This window comes from Pungitius pungitius, chromosome 4 (genome assembly GCF_949316345.1).
Source record: "Pungitius pungitius chromosome 4, fPunPun2.1, whole genome shotgun sequence".
NCBI lineage: Eukaryota > Metazoa > Chordata > Actinopteri > Perciformes > Gasterosteidae > Pungitius > Pungitius pungitius.
This window is the reverse complement of record NC_084903.1, coordinates 21,682,712-21,704,980: the sequence shown is the minus strand read 5'-3', so window position 1 is coordinate 21,704,980 and position 22,269 is coordinate 21,682,712. Positions and strand designations below refer to the sequence as shown.

Below are 22,269 nucleotides of genomic sequence, written 5' to 3'. Positions count from 1 at the left end.
AATTTATTGTTGTCCACATAAAAAATAAAACGTGATTAAAAAACTTTTTTTTAAAAACATACCACATAACAACAAAAACATTAAACAGGCAAAGAAGTTAATGTAATAAATATAATGAAGCTTTAAATGAAGTTACTCACTTTGTAAATGTCACTTTGTCCGTTGGAGAGAAGAAGATGTTCGGCTTTTCCTTCAAACCAACCGTTGGCCCTTGATCACTTGGCGTCTTCTTCGCCGGCGCTCTCGCTCTGGGCCCGCCTCGTTCCTTGGACTCCAGCGTGAGTTTTGGCGCCCAGCCTTCGGCAGGGGGCCGGCTCTCCTTGCGTCGCTCCCTGGGAACGGAGGCGGGGGGCGGGGGCAGCTGCGGCTGCGTCTCGGCGGGGCGAGAGCGCGCCGGCGGGGCGGTGGAGTCCGAATGCGTCCTCGGGTGAGGGGCGGGCCCCGCCGCCCCCTCCAGCAGCAGCGAGCTGGGCCTGCGGCGCTCTCCGGCGGTCCCGCCGCCCTCGCCGCCGCGACGGCACTGCTGTATCCTGTGCAGCGCGTCCCCTCGCTGTTTCTCGAAGACGTCCCTCTCGTTCTGGGTGAAGGCGAGGCGCTGCCGCTCCAGCACTTCTTTCTGCTGCCTGATCTGCTCCATCATCTCCTTCTCGTTCTGCTGCTGCAGGTCACGCCGCCGCGCCTCCTTCTCCTCGTTCAGCCGCACCAGCCTCTCGATGTGCGCCTCGTCGGCCTGAGGGGCGGCGGAAGGAACGGGGGCGGGGTCAGGGTGGTGCCTCCGCCCCTTCGGAGCCCCGGGGTCTCGGACCTCCACGGGCGGAGGGGCGACGCCCCTCGGCTCTCGGCTCATCGGCGACTCCTTCTGCATGCTGATGACCACCACCACGGGGCGCCGCGGGGACTCCCGCCTCTCTTTGACAAGCTCCTGGACGTGGGTGGTGTCCCTGGAGACCGGCGCGCTCCGCCTGGGCTCTTCGGCGGGACGGAGGGAGACTGCCGCGCCGCCCTCACTGGCGGGGGGGACGTAGAAGGTGGGGAGGTGGTTTTCGATCCGGGTTCTCGAGGCGGTCGGCGGATCCCCCCGCCGCCGGCCTCGCTCCGCCGCGCCGGGCTCAGGAACCGGAGCGGCCGGAGCGACGGGGGAGCAAAGGTCGTCGCTGTCGGTCACCTCCTCCACGGCCCGGGGGGCCTCGTCCTCCATGCTGAGCAGCTCGAAGCTGCACCTGGAGCTCTGGCTGTCGGGCGTCCCCTGGGGCGAACGAGGAGGCAGCGGCGGCGGCGGGGTCGCGGGCGCCACCAGCTCCACGGACCAGCGCCGCTCCTCCGACGGGGAGGACGCTCCACCGCCGGTCGCACGGACCTTGAGGAGCTCCAGGCTGAACTTGGCCTGCTCCAGCTCTCTCATGCGCCGGCTCTCTCTCTTGGCCCGGGTGGTCTTCTGGCTGGGCTCTTCTAAAGTTCTGGGCCTCTCTCGCACCACCACAGTGGACGTCTGGATGGACGCCAACGACTCAGCTTGCGCTTCAGAGGGGCACTCTTGTGTCCCGCCTCTTCTTCCTCCTCCTCCTCCTCCTCCTCCTCCTCCTCCTTGCTCCTCGCGGCTGCTCAGGATTCGGAGGCTCCGTTCTCGCTGCTCGTAGGAGCGATCCTCCCACGTGCTGAGGTCCAAACCCGTCATCCTCTCCGGCGGCTCCTCTTCCGGCGACGGACTGGACCGGCCGTTCTGCAGTGCGGGCGGCGCCTCCCTCCGCTCCTTCTCCTCCCGCAGTCGCTGTTCTCTCAGCTGTTTGAAGCTGCCAATCAAGAAGTGGCGGTTACAACTCGAGCCGATGTCAAACTACTTGACTACTACTACCTGCTGCCACCGTCGAGATACATTCTGAAGAGTTATTCCAGAACAAACTCGAGTATTGAAAACTTAAAAGTTAAAAAGTCTCTCTCTCAGTGGCTAAGCTGATTGTAGAGCAGCTTTCGGGTCTCTTGCGTAATTTGGTGCTTTTTTTCCGATAAGCGCGCTGAACAATGACCGAACACACGGCAGCAGGAGCTGTGTGCAAAGACTAATCTGGCCTTTCTATGCAGGAACCTACACTTGGAGGCTATTTCCAGAGTGCTAAAGGGTTTGCTTTGTGACGAGCTGAATGGAGGTGCTAGTGCTCGGGAACAGGTGTTTTTTTGGCTCACCTCTGCCTGGCCAGGAAGCCTCTGCCGGTCGCCTGCAGATGCATCACGGCGCCGCACAGACGCAGGCAGGCGCCTCTGGCTCGGTGACAGCGCCAGGCCGCCTGGATGACCACGGCTGCTGTGCAGCGGCGGCAGAGCCACGACCTCCACGCCCGCTGCAGCACCAGGGCGGCCCCCCTCCACAGCCTGAGCCGGCGACGCTCCCTGTACCCCCGCCAGTGCGTCTGCAGGCACAACGCCGCCCCCTCCTGGACGTGAGGGTCAAAGTCCTCAGTGGGCCGGCACAAACGCCACCACTTCTGCGAGGAGAAGATAGAGTATTATTTTTACTAATAGTCAAAAGTTATATCCCTGTATGCATCTTTACCCAATAGTTGATCTTTAAGACAAGTTGGATCTGATATTAAGTTGGACGTTCACGCAGATTTTAAATTAAACTTGAATTAGAAAATAAAATAAAAGGTAATCAAATTTAGTGCTGCATTGAAATAAAAATAAAATAAATACATTATTAGCTAAATCTTTCTGATAAGTTTAATAATTAATATAATTGATGGAATGAACTTTTATAGTCATGAACTTTTCATCTCAACAAATGCTCAACCTTGAATAACAAAGAATTTGTTATTTCATTAGAATTTGAATGCAATAATGTGTAAAACTGCATTTTCTAAAAAATATGAAATTGAAAAACAATCAATAAAGTAAAAAAAGGCGTGGGTCATTACCTGGACGCAGGTCGCTGCTTCTCTCATTCTCACAAACTGCTTCCTCTCCAGCAGCGCTCTGAACCGCCGCTGCAGCGCCACGATGCGTCTGAGGACCTCGGCGTGGAGGACGGCCTGGAGCCGCTGGCGCTCAGCCTCCCGGAGGAACACCTGAGGGGAGGGACCGCGATGGAGTCAGTGCAGGGCAACACACACACACACACACACACACACACACACACACACACACACACACACACACACACACACACACACGATGAAGAGGGCCGTTGTTAACGAGATGCACCGGTTTTGCTCACACACAAAGCTCAGAGATCTTCTGACCAGCTACACGGTCACAAGTATGTCAGGTATGATCCTCTAATTATATAGACAGCATCCCAGAGTCGGACCCCCCCCCCCAATCATCATCATCATCATCATGACTCATTCATACCAACGGAGACCAAGTACGGGGGCACTGTCCTCATTACATCCTTTTAGGAAGCCTTCAGGTAATGTGAGTTTCTCCTCAACACCAACCCTTCCTGATGTCTCAGGGTCTATTTATAGTACCATTATTGAGAGGCAGCGGTTTAATGAACCTGCACGTCTCCAAACCCCACATTATCTTTAGTAAAATCAATTTTGGGTCGTGGGCCGACATTTTCTGGATTTTTAACTGCCTCAACATGCAATTTAACATAAAACGAATAATACCATATGAGCCTAAACATTTTCTTTTTTTTAATAACCGTATGGCTCTTTATCTTGATCACATAGTGTGAATCTATTCACCCTAATGCTCCCTAATTATTATTATTATTATTTGTACAATGGATATATTTATATACAGTACGTTTATAGCATATTAACAGCAATTGTCACTTCACGCGGCATTTGTTTATTCGTGAATTTAAAAAGAAGTGCATCGAAGCAAAGAGGGAAGCAGGGCGGAGGGTAAATACCATCGTCTTTCCCACTTGGTACCCGTCTGCTTGGAGGTCCAGCTGGTCCAGGCTCTGCTGGATGCCCTCTCTGGTGGCCCTGACGCGCTCCGGGAGCAACACACTGAAGTGATGGGTGAAATCCTGTCAGGAAGACATGATGCGTGTGTGTGTGTGTTACCCTTCAGTGTTCATCTCGGTTTCCTTTGCTCAGCTGTTTCTCTAAGACTGACTTGAGCTCAGCAGGCACATTTCATGGTTCCACGTATAGAAAGAGAAAGAGTCTGCACGATATCGAATGCTAAGCAAACAACCAGTTACACTTAAATCAGCATTTCTTCACCAGAAAATAATCTCTTCTAAAAAATACCAACACAAATAAACAATTTTCTCTGTTAGATTTTAGTCATATTCATGAAAACATGTCCTTTAGTGTTGAAATATTATGATCTTTTGTGTAAATATGTAAATAAGTGAAGTTCAAACTATCGTTGTCTATTCTCAGTCAAAAGGATACATAACAATGTAACTTTAAGATATGAAATGCCTAAAATCAAGAACAAACCAAGCAGGCAAACACTGTAATTAATAATAAATATAGGAGACATCTTTAAACTGGGATGTGTAATATATGGATGATAGATTGCAATTTATTAGAAATATGCTCAAGCTATATTCCAGTTCTTTGCCAGTGTGCCTACTTTTATTTTTTTAGATAAAAGGATCATTTGCTGAACGTGGAATAAAAAAAACTCAGCATCTCCCCACGCAAAGATAAACAAAAGAGAAGGAACCTGGCGAGGCCCCACGTGGTTTCAGCCAAAAGTCCATACTTGCAGGGGTTCTACCATCATGACATAAATATGGTGAACTCCCACTCCTCAGACTGAGCCCCATTGTCTGAATTCAATACACTCGGGGCTGCAGGGGGGCGGTTAGGGAAACAGATGCCGTGTTTATACAATTACGAGCATGGGGAGTGCTTCAGAGAGCCGAGCACACAATGGAGAGGCTCTGTCCCGAAGAGGCTGGAAGCAGCAGACACTGATACCATGCCCGAGATATTTCTCATTAGTGCTGACCGCAGCACGAAATGTGTTTGGTGTGGGGTCGAGTGTGGGGGGGGGGCATTTCTGATAAATGTAAGGGCTATTTGACCAATGTGCTGCGTCTCATGACCCGGCTTCCACAATCACCTAGTTTTGATGCCTTCAATATTAATCTAGAATGTAGAATAAGAATAAAGAAAACACATTGAATGAGAAGGCGTGTCCACACTGTAAAAAAAACAACAACATCAAGAGCACCACCCCGACCGCGAGAGCACGTGGTTCCCGGCGGGGGGGAAGTATTGGTGTGACTCGCTCGTTCTCCTGGTAGAGCTGCGCGTTTACCTTGAAGCTGTACTTGATGTTGTAGCCCGACAGTCGGATGCGCACCGTCTCCAGCATGCCAGTGTAGCGCAGCTGCCTCAGCACCAGGTTGTCATTAAACCTCAAGGGCAGCTGGAGGGAAACGGATGAAGCGACGGGGGGATGGCAGAGGTTACGAAGGGGGGGGGAGGGGGGACGGACGAGAAATGATAAACAGGCTGCAGAAATGTTCAAACTCAAAAGGAAACAAAAAGGAAATGAAAAAATGCTCAGGTGAACAGCAGTCTGGAGCGAAGCATGCGGCACCTTGTCAGCGTTGGAACGGATGCACTTGACGAAGTAGGGCTCGGACTGACCCAGAGTCTCCATCAGCTTATTGAGGGAGGCCTGGAGGAAGAGGGGAGACGGACAGGACGTCAGATTGGACACAAAAGAGCAGCTCACTGCACGTGTTGCTCCACTGTGGGTTTTTGGGGTTTTTTTTTTTTGTTTCGCAGGCAGAAGTCAAATCAGACGTGAATAACTGCTTGGAACATCCAGTAAATTTCTTGGCTGCGACATTCATGTTGCTGCCCGGGATCATAAATACAAGAAATATGTCCATGTAAGCATGTGGTTCTGCAGGAGGGGGGGGGGGAGCCATCATTTCAATCATTGTGTGTGTGAAAACAAATGCACATGTATGTCGGGAGCACGAGTGTGTGTGTGTGTGTGTGTGTGATGATGATGATTCAGTGGAAGGCAGGAGGTATTCAGCCTCCTCCTCCTCCTCCTTTTCCTCTTCCATGGGAGATTAAAGCAATCAGCGGCGCACAGGATGTGGGAAGTGAAGTCATCCACACACACGGAGGCCAGAGGGGCCGCAGCAGAAAGAGTAACATTCATATATTTCATGTCCGGAGTAAGAAAATCGTCTTTTGTAAAACGCAAAAAAAAAAACAGAGGAGAGCCTTTTTACTTTATGTCTCTCATTCTGAATTCTTGGGTCTCATCTCCCACAAAATGAACATAAAGGGAGGAGAAACGTAAAAAAAACATTCTACTTTGTCACCATATCAAGTTTTTTTTTTTTTTCATGAAACATTTCGGTCTTAAATTCCCAGACATGATGTCAGACATTTAAACCCTGTGTGTGTGTGTGTGTGTGTGTGTGTGTGTGTGTGTGTGTGTGTGTGCGTGCGTCGTGAGAGACGGAGGGTGAGCTGTGAAAGCACACACACACTTTGTTTTTGTGGCATTCGTTGCTTGGAGAGCGCACACAGTGAGCTGCAGCGTGCTGCCGCGTGTGATGCGTCTGACCTGGAACTGTGCGCTGATGCTGGGTGGTTTCTTCTTCTTGTGGAGGTGGAGCAGCGACTTGGTGATGCGGTCGTGGAGCGTCAGGTTGCTGAGGTACTTCAGGGACTTGACGTTAAGCAAATGCTGCAGGTGTGAGAGCTGATGGTCAGTCAGCTGATGGTGTAACGCCGCGTGGAAAACTCATGAAGGTAAATTAAAGGCCGTACCTTCGGAAGAACTGGCTTCGATTTGTAGTTTTTGTTTCGCCTGTTTATGAAAAAAATAAAATAAAATCAAGACAACAGCATGTGGTTTTATATTTAAAAAGAAATCCATCTTTTTGCTCTGGAAATCCAGTGAGACGGCTTGATCAACAAAGCGCTGAATTTAAATTTTAAATGGAATTCTTCCCCAAGTGGCTCATACTGCGGCCAATAAAAGTGGAACTGAATTAATGAACTGAATCTGCCCTCCGGAGGGAGGTCAGGGTCGGGCCGCAGAACGGCACCCTGGGAGCTGGTAGGAATGCGGCGATCACCGCAGGAGACAAAAAAGGCAAAAGCGCAGATGTTTCCTGACACAAGAGCTTTGGAAACTCCGCTCTTGCAGTTTGGAGGACGCCGTCGCTGGCGATTAACCCGGCGGAGTGACCTCACTTCAACAGACAGAAAAGCGCAGCGAGAAACGGGGGGGCGGGAGGGGGCGGGGGGGGGCGCTTGGAGGCGGAGTCACTGACATCAGGATGTCGTGGGCTCTCTCCAGGAGCTTGCTGCTGGCAGAGTTGACGAAGATGCCGTCTTCTTCTGTGGTGGCGGAGCCGGCGCACGGCGAGCGGCTCCTTCGTGCGGCGCGCCCGTTCCAGCCGAGGCTCGGAGAACCCCTTCGGGACAGAGAGAATTAAACCGTGCTTGAGTTCAGGGGGTCACAAGATACTCTCTCATAAATATATGTTGTATATGTAATGAATACATATAATGAAGGTCGTGTTAATATTTTAAAAGTCTCATATTAATGGAAATCAATGCAAACATTTTCCATGTTATTCTGCCTCCCTTTATTTTTATTTTTTTAATTCAGCAGAGAATCCGTTCTTACTTCTTAATCTTTTTTTGGCACAGTTGTGAGGTATTGATTCTGAGAGCCACGCCTCCTCTGGACTCTTCAACCCAATATGAATAACTAACTCAGACACATTAAAAGTCTGTTTCACATCGAACGCCAAACACACTCCTCCCACACGGTGTAACCTTTGGTTTCATCGGGGGCCCTTTGAGTGGAGCGGGTGGACTTCACCTCACACGTGGTCCGAAACCTCAGACCGTCGAGGTGGAACCTGACCGACCTGCCCCGAAGACAAGCACTGGGGGGTAAAACCACTAACCCGCCCGGAGGAGAGGACGAGGGAGGAGGAAGGCGAGGATGAGAAGCCAACGACCCTCCAACACACACACACGCGGTTCATCTGTGACGCTCCTCAGATCCACTGAAGCACTTTGTTTTGTTTTTTTTTGGTTCCCAGTGTTGTAATTTGTTTTGAAGTTCACTAGAATGTCTCCCGCTGAGGTTACAAGGCGCCGCACAGCGTGACGCGCCAAGATGTTTGGAGGCTCGTGCTGCGTTTATTAGCGGGAGGTCGAGTCGTTCCCCGGGGAGAGAAAAGCAGGTGCAGCGAGCTATAAATGGACGTTAAACGTTAAAAACCAAATACAGAATGGCAGATGAGTTTGGGTTGAAAGTGATTTTTCCACCAATGAAACAAATAAATAGGCTTTTAAGGGCCTTTCGTCATCGAGGCAACGTGTTCACAAGGTGACAACAAGGCCACGGAGGAAAATTGAAAGCCTTTGGAAAGCCTTTGGATAAATATTTTCATGGGGGGGGGGGGGGGGGGGGGGGTTATATCTTGCGTATAAGGGCTTATTGAGAATGACCACATCAGGAAACAACCTTTCACACCTCACTGTGTGCAGAAGCACGAGCAGGAATCCTCAGTTAAGCATCTGGCCCATAAAGCAGACGGGGGACCAGAGGGAACGTCTCCCCGGTGGACCATCGATCAGGGGGGGGGGGGGGGGGGGGGATGCAACCCGCTTCCTGCGCTCCAAGGGGAGCTGCTGTAGAGACCAGGAGGGGGAGAGACCAGGAGGGGGAGACAAGGAGGGGAGAGACCAGGAGGGGGAGGAGACCAGGAGGGGAGAGACCAGGGGGGGGGGGGGGGGGGGAGAGACCAGGAGGTTGCTAAATCACATTAAACAGCTCCGGACTGAGCTCCTGTGTAACAAAAGCCGTGTTGTGCGCGCCGCTCTGCGCCACCAGTCGCTGTCGTGGGCCACTAATCTCACAGCTAATTAGAGGGGGGTGTGGGGGTGTGGGGGGGGGGGCATGAGAGCAATGCACTTACTCACTTTTTTTTTTGTCCCGTGGGGAAGGTTTTTGCTTGATTGTTGCAAATATAAAAAGACTTTTTTTGTGTGACAGCGCGTCCACCAGAAAAGTGTCTCTTTGACACACCCGTGTGTGTGTGTGTGTGTGTGTGTGTGTGTGTGTGTGTGTGTGTGTGATAAGAGACGCCCTGGAGGTTCAACCACAACACCCCCCAGTTTAAGGCCAACCGAGGACCTTTGCTGCAGGTCGTTTCCCCCCCCCCCCCCCCCCCCCCCCGTTTCCTCTTTTCACAGTTGAATGAGGGCTTAAGATCCCAGAAAAAAAATCCACTAAAAGATTTTACAAGAAGTTCTTTTTAGCCGTGAGTGCCAAACTGAACATGGCTGAATAGTACAAATAAGTGTTTGTACACTATTTATATAAGAAAAGACGAGAAACAAAGATGAAAGGAAAAGTAAACAACACAAAGAAGGGTAAGTGTGATACTTGACTTTAACTGCAAGTATGTGGCGTTAAATAATCATTTGTACTTTGTGTTGACGCTCCACACGTAGCATCGTTTATTGAATAGAGTCATCTGGAGGACCTGGACCTTTGAGTTGTGGATTGATATCCAATATATATGGAATGATTTTTACACGTATTGGGACAAAACCATCTGATCAGGACGTAGCAGCCACCTATAAAGCTCACGGACTCTTACCGGGGGGATTTCTCGTTGATGGCGTTGCTTCCTTGGAGGTCTGACAGCGGCGTACGTGGACTCTTTCTGTTCACACCTGATCACAAACAAACAGGTTGGCAATGCGAGAAGGAACACAAAACCACACACACACACACACACACAATACAAAACGTACACAGAGACAAACATTCAAACCCCTTCCAAGCAAAACATGTGTTATTGCAGTGAGTTTTGTGCCTTTTTACTGGAATACGATCTACTGCAGATGATTTGATGTTGAAAAAAAAAAAAGATCCAGGAAGTTAATAGTGAGTTTCTCTTGTTAGTGTCGAATTATGGAAGATGATACTGAGTTAATGCGGGTTTGCATTATAAAACATTAATTGGTTATTTGAGTTACCAACATTTAAAACAACTTCGTTAACACAATCGTTTCTATAATGAAGTACAGCAGGCAGTCACTAAGGTTAATTTATGAGAACTAAAAAAAATACTACGTGATAAGCCTCCAGCTACTGAATTCAATCAGAACGATGAGACACCAGAGAACTCTACAGTGAGTGTTATCCTACTTTAAAAAAAAAAAAAGAGTGAATTTTTTCAGGTGACTTCACCGTGTACCGTTTTCAGTTTCATCACTTTTTACAACATTTTCACTCTCTTCAGGAGCTGCTGGGTGGCAAAAAAAAACAAGAAGACACAAACACATCCGAGTGTCATGAAATGTCTGCAGAGGGAAAGGGGACGTTCTGTGAGACACGTGTGTGAGCTTCAGTGTTTATTTCCAGTGTGTGTGTGGTACTAGTGGGTGGGGTGGGGGGGGTGGCAAAGCTGGTTCATTTCAGACTTGTGCAGCGGTGGAAGAGCAACTACACACCAACACACACGGGACTGGACAACAAAGTGCAGCGGTGTGACAAAACACGAGGTGGCGGGACACCCGCAGGCGTCACCGCGTTGTTCCCCACAGACCAAAAATCAAGTGACAGAGCGACGACAGCCGTGCGTTTCCCCCGAGTGACGCAGCGGCCTTGGGAGAGCACAAGAACAACATGCAGCGCGACAAGGGGGGGAACACATGCATGCAGGTGCGCGAGGAAGGAGGGAGTAGGGAGGGAGTAAGGAGGCAGAGGGAGCGGAGACCAACAAGCATCTAGTCTACTGGTAGAAAATAAGAGTTTAAGAGTTGTAAATCAAATCACAGAGCGGAAAAAATAAAAAAGCTTTCTCTTTTCAGCTTGGGTGATGATTTGGGTTTGAATGGCTCGACTTTGGCTGCACTACACAGTGCAGTAAAGTTGGCGATGTTGGTCAGCCTCTGCGGTCCCCCCCCCCTCCCGGGGTAGTGGTCTAACGCGAGAGGAAGGAGGAGTTATGGTCGTATGGGCAGCCTTACTGTGCTTCTCCTCTTTGCACCTCTGCAGGATCTCTAAGCTCCTCTGATGCACAGGGTGCTGCAGAAAGCTAAAACTATCCACACTTTTCAAAACTGCACAGGGAGCAGCGTCATCATGCCCTTTGAGAAGCAAAACAGAAGAGAAACAAGAGACACACGGAAAAAAAAAAAAAGAGTAAGAGAGAGAGAGAGAGAGAGAGAGAGAGAGAGAAACGACAGGTTAGACAGCGAAGAAGCAGAGATCAAGAGATGCAGTCGTCTACTGGAGAAATACCTGTGCAAGACTTCAGGAGACAAGATGATTGACATTCAAAACTGCGGTCGGTGTGATGTTTGTCATTGTGGTTCTGTGAGAAGGCGCTTCCACACAATGATTCTAAACTCCCTGTGCTCTTTGACAAGGTGAGGGTACTTACAAAAGGTAATTTTACTTTTAACTTGGTAAAATTGTGAAAAAAATAAATAAAGATATCATAAAAACTTTAGGTTCTAAACACATTTTGCAGGAATATTTCAAAAGACACGTGACAGCTTCCCTCATGCGACTGATTTCTCTACAGAGGTCAGTTAGAAGGATTATCGAAGGGATATCTGAGGATAAGCGAAAGACACACACACGCTTCCATTTTCACAACGTCTGCGTATCGAACGTAAAGCGTCGGGAGGATGCAGAGTCCGGGTCATACGACTACAGCACATCGACCCTGTCTACGGGAGGAGAAGGCGTTCGTACAAAGCCAAAGCTGAGCGACACAAAGAGCCGGAGCTGCAGTAAAAATACACGTCAACACACACACACACACACACTACCCAACGGTCACTATGGAAACACAAAGGAGGGGCGGAGCAAAAGCAAACTACTACTACTACTACTACGTTGCAGCTGTGTGGCATGTGTGCATACACAACTGTGCACAGAGGAACTGAGGAATAAAGGTGTTTATCATAAAGCTCATTTTACTTATAATCTTTCCACTGTATGCCAATAAGAAACAGTTTTACTAATTTGAATTGAAAAATATTCAGTAGAATCAACATGCCTCGCTCTTTCTTAAATGACGTTTGGACACGGTGAGTGTAAGCACACATTTTTAAATCCATTTTATTCGTAGAAAATTGCTGCTTTGAATGAATAATTTAAGCAAAAAGGAAACTAAATGAACCGTCTTAACACCGTTTTTTTTTTCCTTCTGAGCTCTGATTTCACGCGGGGTGAGGGGGGGGGGCTCACCGGCCTTCTTCTGCGTGTGTCTCTTCCCGGCCTCCCTGAAGGCCACCAGGGCCCTGAAGTAGGCTCGGAGCACCGCCCAGCGGAAAGTGGCCGACGGGTCGATGCCCATCAGCCCGCAGATGAAGGCGTTCTTGCTGCTCTTCAACAGGGCGACGATGTCCGGCCGCATGTGGTCCGTGTTCTTCTCCCTGAAGTCCTGGGAGGTTTAAGAGGAAATGTGTGGGGTTTTATTGTGGATGCGGCCCCGCGTTGTGAACAGATGGTCCAGAGGAAACATAGCAGAGAAAAAAGCAGCTGATGTTAAGGTAAACAAAAATCAAACGAACAACAGCAGAGTCGTAACATCATTGATGGATCAAATGTGGGCCAATCATGTGCAAGCAATGAAGCCTAATAAATACATGACAATGTATTAACAACAAGACAGCTACATTTAAGTGGACAAACATCTGTCAAGCCAAAAGCTTCTCTTTCTCCTTCATTATGGGGGGAGGAGGGAGGAGAGGGGGTGGTGGTTGCAAACTGACCTTGACCCCATACTTGACCTTGCCGGCATAGTGTCGGATGATGAAGGCGGGCTCCATGACAGCGGGGAACTCAATGTAGCTGTTCCCCTCGTGCTGCCGCTTGAACTTATCCAACAATGTCTGGTTGGTGGCTTGAGGGAAACTGAGGATAAAAAAAACACTTTAAAAAAATTTTTTTTTACTTTTAATATTAAAGCACATGAAGAAAAGAGATCTGCCGACGTGACTTAAGGGCATTGATGGAAGCGGCTTATTGGGGACCGCCGGACATGTGGCAAGTTATCGGATCTGTAACCAGTTTGGACATCTCACCCACTGACTCATACTGGCTCTGATTCTTCGCCCCCCCCCCACCCCCCACCTCCCAGCCCGAGCCCCCCGCCTACAGACCTTTAATATCAAGACAATCAGCCGCTCACAGGAACGAGAAGAGGGGAAGAATGAGACACCGGGGGCTTTTGGTCGGGGGGGGGACCACACAGCCTGAGTGCTCTCCAGCTTTTCCAAGTGGGAGCGATTTGATTCAATGTCCAAATTTAGAAGGGGGAAAATTCAAGGAGGAAATACTTTTAGCAAAAATAGCCCCATTACAGTTGTGAAGCTGAAAAGATCCCATTTACTTTGTAACTCAGTGGGTTTCACGTTCTGGGAAAAGTTATCCTCCACACTGGTATATATATAATATGGTCTTACCACCATACAATTCAAATACACCTATTGTTACGGGACAATGGGCCCATTGTTACCCTACACATATAATATTGTCCTTAGCTGTATCCCTAGTGAGCAGACGGTCGAGCCGATTTGTCCATCTCGCCCGCTGTCGTTAACTGTGAAGGTTTGTCGACAATGTGGTGATAAAAACAGTTGTATTTGCTCCTGAAACGTTGCCGAGATGAATTCAACGTTCTGTGTGTGTGCGTGCGTCGCTCGCTGCAAACTGCAACAATCACACAGCTGCGATGGGGACGGCCTGAGCTTCCTCACGTTGCCCACTAGGGGGCATAAACACCGGGGGGGGGGGGGGGGGGGGGGGGGGGGGGGAATCGAGCTGGTGGACTGATGCCTGTGCATTCAGGGGCCCCCCCTGAAGTCAGATGGAAGGACTCACTTGCACTCTTCATCCAGGAGGTGGAACAGAGCCGTGGGCTTCTTGCTGATCAGGTTGATGCAGCCCGTGTTGTCGATGTAGTCGATGTTGTGCCAGCTGATGCCCTCCGCCCTGTACTCCTCCTGCAGGGACACGCGGCGCAAACAGAGCCGGTGACAGGACGTGAGGATACTTGTTTTTGTGATTGGAAGAAATAAAGGATGTGTGCGAAATGTGTGGCGTACATTTCTTTTTTTTAAAATTTTGTTTGTATCATGCAGGGGCTGTTTCAATCAAAGCAACAATGTGGTTTGTAGTCCTGCTTTCATGTCATCTCTGCGTCCAATAAAAAAAACATCGTCAGATCTTTCCCGGTGCAACTTTGCTGGTTTAATAATGAGAGAAGCATTCAGGGCATTTATCATCTGTGCTTCCCGACAAACGGTATTTTCCTGTGTTCCATGGGAAAGAGATTGAACCAATAAAGGCCTTAATCCAGGCGAGGTTTAATACAAATCACTGGAATCCCCCTTTTTGACCCGTCTCTTCCCATGCTGCCACGCAGTCTGAAGGCTGTTAATTACTGTTCAGGATTCGGTGAAATAAAAGCAGAAGAGAGGAGAGAATTTCTTTACAAGCTGCAAAAATGATTGAAATGCTCAATGAGTGAATTCTTCTTGCTGTTCAGCTTCACCCGTTGACTTGTTTTTAAACCAGGCTTCCTCCTGCGTGAGGAAAAGGCAAAGGCTGAAGAACAGGTCCGGTCTTTTCATCCTGTCACAACATCAACCCGAGTCACTTACTAATGACAGGTTTTTGCTTGTGCGTCTTTGAATAAACACTCCACACACCCCCCCCCACACACACACACACACACACACACACACACACACACACACACACACACACACACACGCGCTCTGGAAAATATAACAGCAACACCTGTGCAAATGCAACCCAACGGCTCTGGGAAACACGTTGGTGAGCCTCGTAACAGTCAATTTGTGTCAGATGGGTGCTGACTCAAGTCTCCAGTAATCACCGAGCTGTGGTCTGTGGGGGCGTTGTTTTGGATTGGGATCTATTACACAGGACGCTGTGGCTGCCCCCTCGACATGCCTTAAAATCATTCAACATTCCGCCATGATGCGCTCTTTTTATTTTGACTCAACGGCACGTCTCTGCACAACCACTTGCCACCAGTTGTCCATTTGATCGGGTAACTCATGATGAGCCATTCGACGCCTTTGTCTGTGCTAACTGACCGTAACTAACTTATCGCGTATACTGTAGAATTATAGAGTAAGTATTATCATACTAACAATCTCTTCTTCCCTTCGTGATCCAGCCAATTTACAGATTACTATAAAATAGACCAAAATAAGAAACCTATACTCACCTACTGCCCTTTAACGTGGAGCATTACTCAATGTTATAATAGCATAACACCAATATATAATCAATATCAACAATATCAAATCATTGGATGTTTCATGTACTGAAAATGAGGGAGGACATGATCTGCAGAACCAGTTCACAGTTCACACACCGCCTCTGTGCAGGAGACACAAGGTGCACAGTGAGGATGCACTGATGTTGTTAGTGATTCATAAGATGATGACGACTAATCGACGCTTAATCGAGAGATCTGTAATGAACCAAGAGGGGGGGCCACCCGAGAGGAGGAGTATGAAGAGTCGTCTCCCTGCAGAGGTTGCATTGAAACACGCAAGCCTGGCAACCTGTTTTCTCTACACTTGAATTCTCAGGCCCACACGGGCAAAAACCATTCGATCAATCACCATTAATCAAAACAAACAAGGCAAATCTGACAAGTCCTCAAAGCTGCATTTCACGTATCTTCACCTCCAAAACACATAGAAGCCTTTGAAGTCTCAAAATGCACATCAACGAACCACATCTTCACATATTCATGACATGAGGGCCGGGTGGGATTTTGTGAACAGCTGCCTTTGTAGTTCCCCGGAAAGACATGGAGGACGCCCCCCCCCCCCTCAGCGTCTCGGTGGTATCCAGAAACAGCCCATCCAACGTGTCGGGGCAGGTCGGCCCGATTCCCTTCAGTCTCGAGGTAAACGCCGTGTTTTTGACTTGCACACAAATCTCACAAAGCCCACGACCGGCCGACTGCCAGTCCGCTCGCCCCGATGCGCCGACCTGCAGCGCCCCGAGATCGACCCGCCAGGTCACCGGGGGAGGGGGGGGGGGGCGTTTGAGAGGCCTCTTACTTGTTCGAGCTTGAAGATGTGCTGGTTGAAGTAGTGCTGCAGCCGCTCGTTGGCGAAGTTGATGCAGAACTGCTCGAAGCTGTTGTTCTCGTAGTCCTCGAACCCGAAGATGTCGAGGACCCCAATGGACAAGATCTGCAAAGCAAAAAAAAAAGGGTTTTAGCTACCCCCCGTAGCAGTGTAACCTGCGCGTGCGCCGCGTGATCGCGTGGCCCCCCCCACCTTGGTGGTCTCCTCCAGGTCCCTGATGTTGAGCAGCGCGTGGTTGATCCTGAAGACGATCCAGTCGAACAAAGCGCTGTAGAGGGACTTGGCCATGGAGTCTCTCACCGTACCGGCCTGCACACACACACAACAAAAAAACAAACACGCACAGCGCAACCTTTAGCCTCCCTCCCAACGGCGATGTCAACACCGGGGAGTCCACCCTCTCTGAACGTTGGATCAACATTCTGACTCCATCAGGTAGAATTCAGGAGCTGCTTCATAGACAGTGTTTTCCTTTTCATACCCAGATGTCCCGTGTTGTTTTTTTTTACATGGATTTATTAGTAGTGCGAGTACAGATAGCTGTATTGCTGTTGGAAGGCGCGCATGGTGTATCTTTTGCCGACAGCTAAGCTTATTTTGGTTTTGATCTTTATCCCGAAGCCAAGCTGACAGGCTTCTAGCTTACCACACGCAAGTTGCATCAATCTCGTTATCGGACCGCCAGGAGCAAAGCGAACAAGCGTTACTCCCCCGAATGTCCAAGTGAAGTTTATGATGCCCGTCGGTGCTTTTAGCCGGAGGTTTGGCATCCTTCCCGAGTCACCTGCTCGCTCTCGATGCCGCACACACACACACACACACATCTGTAATATCCATTTCCACTCGCCACTTTTATCCAGGTCCAGGGTTTAAATATTGAAGGTAACATGGTTTCATATTAAGGTCAAACTGTCTCAGACAACAGTGGCTCGGTTGGAAGGAGGTTATTATTTAAAAAGAAGTCAAGATGTGCAGACGGTTGCATTTCTCCTTCCGAGACGGCCCTTTATGGTTTGGGTGTAAATCACATCTGCTCTGCACGGCTAGCCGCCGCCGCGCTCAGAGCTCCTACTGGAAAAAACACATGACGGGAGAAATGAGGACAAACCAGCCAACCGGACCGAACGAGTCTCCCGCGTTGACATTCTGAACTGAAACTTTGGGCCAGAAGACGCCATTTTTAAATCATTGCATCATCAAAATGCAGCAGGGTGCCACAGGCAGTGTGATGCAACGGGGAAGGAAGCTGCAGGAAGATACTGTTACTAATGCACTAATTACCATTAGCTATTAGCTTCAACAGGCTAAACATAGACTGAATATAGACAGCTATTCAGCTATATTTGGACGACAAAGAAGAAGAGAGAGAAATGGATCATTGCTTTGTGTTCTTTTCATAAAGAGGGTGATTACTGGACAGAATTATTAGGGGGGGGGGGGATGTTTTAATTCCGTTTTCCGCTGGAAAGATTTGACCTCGCTGCAGCAAAGCGTCCAGAAACCAAACAAACCACGTTTGAGTGGCCACTCAGGAGGTGAAATCCCGTTCTTTCTAAATAATTAACGGGGCTATTTTTAGCTAACCTCAAAACCGAATATGAGCCTTCCACGGGTCGGGTGGGACGTTTCTCTTGAACCCCGTACGTACTGCCATCTAATGACCCCACAGCGGTTCGTTACGTAGAGGAAGTTGGACTGAGAGCGCACGGACGGAACGAGCTTTTAAACTCTGACCAAAACACAGAAAAGTCATTACACGGACGCGGGGATTTCTTCGAGGGCCTTCGAGTGTGTGTGTGTGTGTGTGTGTGTGTGTGATTTCAGCCAGTGAGGCTGTTGTGACTGTCGAGAGGAATATTTACCCAGAGACCACCCAGCGAGCTGACAAAACAACCGGTGTTTGTGCATTGGAAAAAGCCCCCCCCCAAATATCCGACAGGCCATTAGGAGCTCGTACGTGTGACTCGCCTTTATGGGGTCAAATGCTGCCGTATTTACACTGAAAAGATGAGACGAAGCGATTTGACCTTCATTGTTTTACATTCTTGCAAACAGCAGTTGAACACGAAATGTTGAGGCATCGTGGGAAAAAAAAAAGGCGGCCCGGGTGTGTGCGACGGTGTGCGTCCGTGTTGTTGCTCTCCTCTGCGGACCGCGACCCGCAGAAAACCCCGCGGAGAGGGACTTGAACCCGCCTTCGTCGACTCTCCAAAACAGCCTCGAGAGGACTGGTGCGCTCCGGTGGTCACGGACAAAGAGAGCAGCAGCAGCAGCAGGAGGAGGAGAGACCCGGTGGCAACATCACATAAATCACCTTCTCCTTCTTCTTCTTCTGATATCAGAGCGGGGGGGGGGGGGGGGGGGCTCACCTCTGACAGCTTGTAGGGAACGATCAGCCTCTCTCCCACCGTCACCGTCTTCCGCGTCGTCAGCGCTTCGAACAGCATCTCTTCTTTGACCTGAGGAGCACGAGAGCGAGAGTCGATCTACGCCTGAAACGCGATAAGCCGTCATTTAAAATCGATGTAGTTGTGTGCAGACTTTTTTTTATCCATCGCGCTGAGACAAACAGAACCGTGGGTCCTCATTTGATATCTGACACTCCCCAGTTGGTTTGCCTTTCTCCTTCGACAGAGTTTAAGTATATTTAAGTGTATGTCTGCAGGTTGACAGCTTAAAGAAGTGTTTTTTTTTTTTTAAACCGATACGCACGGGCTTGTAATGAAGAAGATGAATACGAGGGGAATCCAGTCACTAAACCACAGACAGCAGTGATGTAAGACACGTTTAACCACATTTCTGGGAGGAGGATATCAAACTGTCATTTTGACATTGAGACATCTTCAGGCTCCGAAGCAAATCTAGATCATCTAGTTTAACTTTAGCGTTCCAGTAGCACAAGGATTACACAGTAATGTGACCTTATAGAAAGCTAATATTAGACTGAGAAGTGACAGTCACAGAAGTCTCCTGTTAACATATTTAAAACCAGAGGGACTGGCTTTTTATTCCATTTTTGGCAAAACAAAACCAAAAGAAAAAGAACATCATGTTCATGTTTGAGGTTTAGGTTTTTCAAAAATAAAAAACACACATTTCCAGTTTTCAATGTGTGTGTTTTTTTGCCGTACCTCCAGCAGTTTGGAGACGACGGGCAGCACCTCTGGGTTACAGATGTCGATGGAGTCGTCCCTGTAGGCTTTCTTCTTGTAGCGGATGTTTCCCAGGTGGAGGATGGCCGAAAGCAGGCAGAAGATCCTACAAACAGGAAGTAGGCGTCACTCCGGTTGGATTGCTCGCTGTTGGTTGAAATATGGTGTTACTCACTTTTTGCGCGTGGAAGGAAGAAAGCCAACCATCTCCATGGCCAGCTGAAGCCTCTCGAAGTCATGCTTCAGGTCTTCTCCTTCCACCGTGAAGCAGTCCTGCAGAAACCAACAAAAAAAAATGTCTTTTTTAAAAATGCAGCAACCGGGTGTCACCAAGTTTACAAAAGCTGATGCGAGCCGTTGAAGGACCTGCTGAAGACCGCTGATGCACACACGTCGGACACGTATGCGGCAAAAAGCTGCCAAAAATAGTTTTTTTGTTTACTTGGCAGCTTGATGCAAAAAAAATAAAAAAAATAAAAAGTGGCACGAAGCAGACGGAATGAATGACTCATGCTACAATAAGCTATCATTAAGAGGCTCGGGGGTCAAACCCACCAGTCTGGTGGTGCAGGTTCTGCTCATGTGGTGGAAAATCCCCCCTTTTAACCCAATCCACTGAATATTGGCGCGCTGGTTAAGAAGGAGCCTGAGGTTTAGGGGGCGCCCCCCGTTTAGGGGGTCATGTGATCAACGTGAAGATGAACGCCGCAGCTGGAACATTATTTAAAAAAACAAATGCCATGAGCATGACAACAGGAAGAGCTTTTCCCCCCCACATGCTTTGATGTAGCTGCTGCGTAACCGTACAGGTCTTCACTGCATACCCCCCCCCGCACTGTAATGTGAGCCCTGCTCTATGCTTTATGGGCCCATTCCACTATGGCTGCCGTAATTATCAAATACCGACGCCAAAGGAAAACATTTCTAACACGAGACGCAGGCCACGTCGCTCTCACTCACCTGTTGACTCTGCTGTTACATTTCTACAGCAGCAAATTCTGTATTTTTTCAACAAAAATGTTGATATGTACATGGAGTAAAAACATGTGTTGATTCCAGATGATGAATATGTATATAAAGCAATTAATATAATCATAGTTTGATATTTTAACCATAAAAATACAATATACTATATCCTATGTTAGTTTTTTTTTTGCTGAGTTGAAAAAAAGGTGACATTTAGAAAGGTAACTGGAATCCATATGAATTCCTTCTGGTATTGTTCCAGCTATGGAGAACTACTCAAGGGCTTAACCCACTGGTCAATGCATTTTTCTAGTAATTTATGTGAAAAAATTGTATACAAGGCAAAAGCATCTCAAAGAATAATTATTACAAAACACCATTAACTCACTGAGATAGAAAGTTGAAAATAAAATAGATCGAATGTAACTGAAGCCTCAACGAGCGCAGAACATATGAGACAATAAACAGTAACATTAATGACTACCACAAAACCAAAACAACACAAATCACACAAGACTTCTCTGATCATCGACATCATTCAATCAATCAAAGCATTCCCGCTGCAGAGTGTGATTTGCACCTGAGCCAGTGATCGAGAGGTGAAGGTGTGTCACAACGCAGAGGCATGAGCAGGTAAACGCAGTCGCTGATCAAAGAAGTCAAACGGGTTACAGCAACAAAAAGGCATCTACAGGTGACTGGACGTCCCAACGTAACGGGGGGGGGGGGGGGGGGGGGAGCAAAAACCAAACAAAAACACCAAACCCAAACCAGGAAATACCCCCCAAAAAGCTACAGAATTAGCAGGAGGGGGAGGAGGGAAGGGAGGGTGCAACGTGTGCAGAGGGGGTGAGTGGAGGGGTGAGTGGGGGGGGGGGGGGTGAGGCTGGAGTGGCGAGTGCTCAGGTGATCACAGGCATCTACTTGCTGAGGACACGTACGGACGTCACAGGTACTGACCGCTTCACTCTCACAGTTACTGTCCCAGCGCAGCTGCTGGCTGGACTTTGTCATCTGGAAATGTTAAGGCAGAGTTTACAGGGGGGGGGGGGGCGGTGGAGAGGTTAGACAGCAGCAGTCAATGAACACACACAGAGACACAGAGACACAGAGACACAGATTGATCTGCACACCAACAGCGACGGGGAGGACGAAAGCAAACGGCCGGACGGCGGTGGAGTGAACGCTGGCCGGGCGTGAGTCATTTCCACAGAGGAGGGAACGTGATCACATGACCGAGCACATCGAGTCATTGAAGCGGGAAGAGAGGGGTAGAAGGAGCGTGGAAGGAATCGACATTAAGGATTCAGAGTGAATCTAATTTTAATAAGGCAGCACGCTCTTTCGGAATTTATTAGTAATTAATTACCAGATGAACATGAATCCCTTCCGGTGAGTTATGTGTTCAATGCAAAGCAAAGCAAAGTGCACCATCTTTTATTAGAAAGTAACCTTTACAAAGAAGAGTTGAATCAATTATCGGCAGAAATTGACTGATTTCATATTTCAAGCGTCTCTGAAATTACTTTTCATTCACAACTTGAATAAACCAGATGACTATTGCTCAAAATGAGGAAATCCATCTAAAAACCCACAGTTTGCTTTGGGCAGTGGTTGATTGACAGATGCCACTCAGTGTGGACTTCAACACGTTGTGTTGTTTGCGTGAACAGCGGTGTGGGTTTCTTCATATAAACAAACACACACACACACACACACACACACACACACACACACACACACACACACAGAGGAAGAGAAACACAAGGTTAGAACAAGAATAGAGGGCAAGAATGCGTACACGTTGTCATGTCCGCATGTGTGCGCGTCTGCGTGTTTGCACGTGTGTGTGTGTGTGTGTGTGTGTGTGTGTGTGTCGGTGGCAGGCATGGAATGGAGGGAACTTCCCTAAACAGCTAGATCCTTCACACAGGCGTGACAGGCATTTAGCAGGGGAGCAGGTCCTCGGGTTGTCACAGCGCGGAGCGAAGCGCCGCAACGCGTCTCTTGCGCAACATCCGCATTCCGTGCATATAACGTGTGCGCTCCTTTGCTCATTGTGGCTTTGTTTG

The 22,269-nt window shown here is 48.7% G+C and overlaps 1 protein-coding gene across 14 annotated transcripts in view; it reads right to left on the bottom strand.

The window, feature by feature from the left end:
• myo9aa (myosin IXAa) overlaps positions 1–22,269 on the bottom strand; it is a 65,978-nt gene that overhangs the window by 9,023 nt on the left and 34,686 nt on the right. For 9 of the 14 annotated variants that reach the window (XM_037449592.2, XM_037449575.2, XM_037449584.2 and 6 more), the window contains exons 6-26: positions 21,158–21,211; positions 19,407–19,504; positions 19,211–19,337; positions 18,449–18,538; positions 16,272–16,388; positions 16,050–16,184; positions 13,822–13,943; positions 12,711–12,852; positions 12,184–12,379; positions 10,953–11,072; positions 10,178–10,225; positions 9,575–9,650; positions 7,223–7,366; positions 6,714–6,753; positions 6,508–6,630; positions 5,515–5,595; positions 5,230–5,340; positions 3,857–3,979; positions 2,910–3,059; positions 2,182–2,480; positions 141–1,790 (exon numbers count right to left, since the gene is read on the bottom strand). In XM_037449592.2, the coding sequence (XP_037305489.2) occupies positions 141–1,790; positions 2,182–2,480; positions 2,910–3,059; positions 3,857–3,979; positions 5,230–5,340; positions 5,515–5,595; positions 6,508–6,630; positions 6,714–6,753; positions 7,223–7,366; positions 9,575–9,650; positions 10,178–10,225; positions 10,953–11,072; positions 12,184–12,379; positions 12,711–12,852; positions 13,822–13,943; positions 16,050–16,184; positions 16,272–16,388; positions 18,449–18,538; positions 19,211–19,337; positions 19,407–19,504; positions 21,158–21,211 (4,046 nt within the window). The remainder of the gene's footprint in view (positions 1–140; positions 1,791–2,181; positions 2,481–2,909; positions 3,060–3,856; positions 3,980–5,229; positions 5,341–5,514; positions 5,596–6,507; positions 6,631–6,713; positions 6,754–7,222; positions 7,367–9,574; positions 9,651–10,177; positions 10,226–10,952; positions 11,073–12,183; positions 12,380–12,710; positions 12,853–13,821; positions 13,944–16,049; positions 16,185–16,271; positions 16,389–18,448; positions 18,539–19,210; positions 19,338–19,406; positions 19,505–21,157; positions 21,212–22,269) is intronic. The other 5 variants (XM_037449634.2, XM_037449609.2, XM_037449685.2 and 2 more) reach the window with 3 other exon arrangements.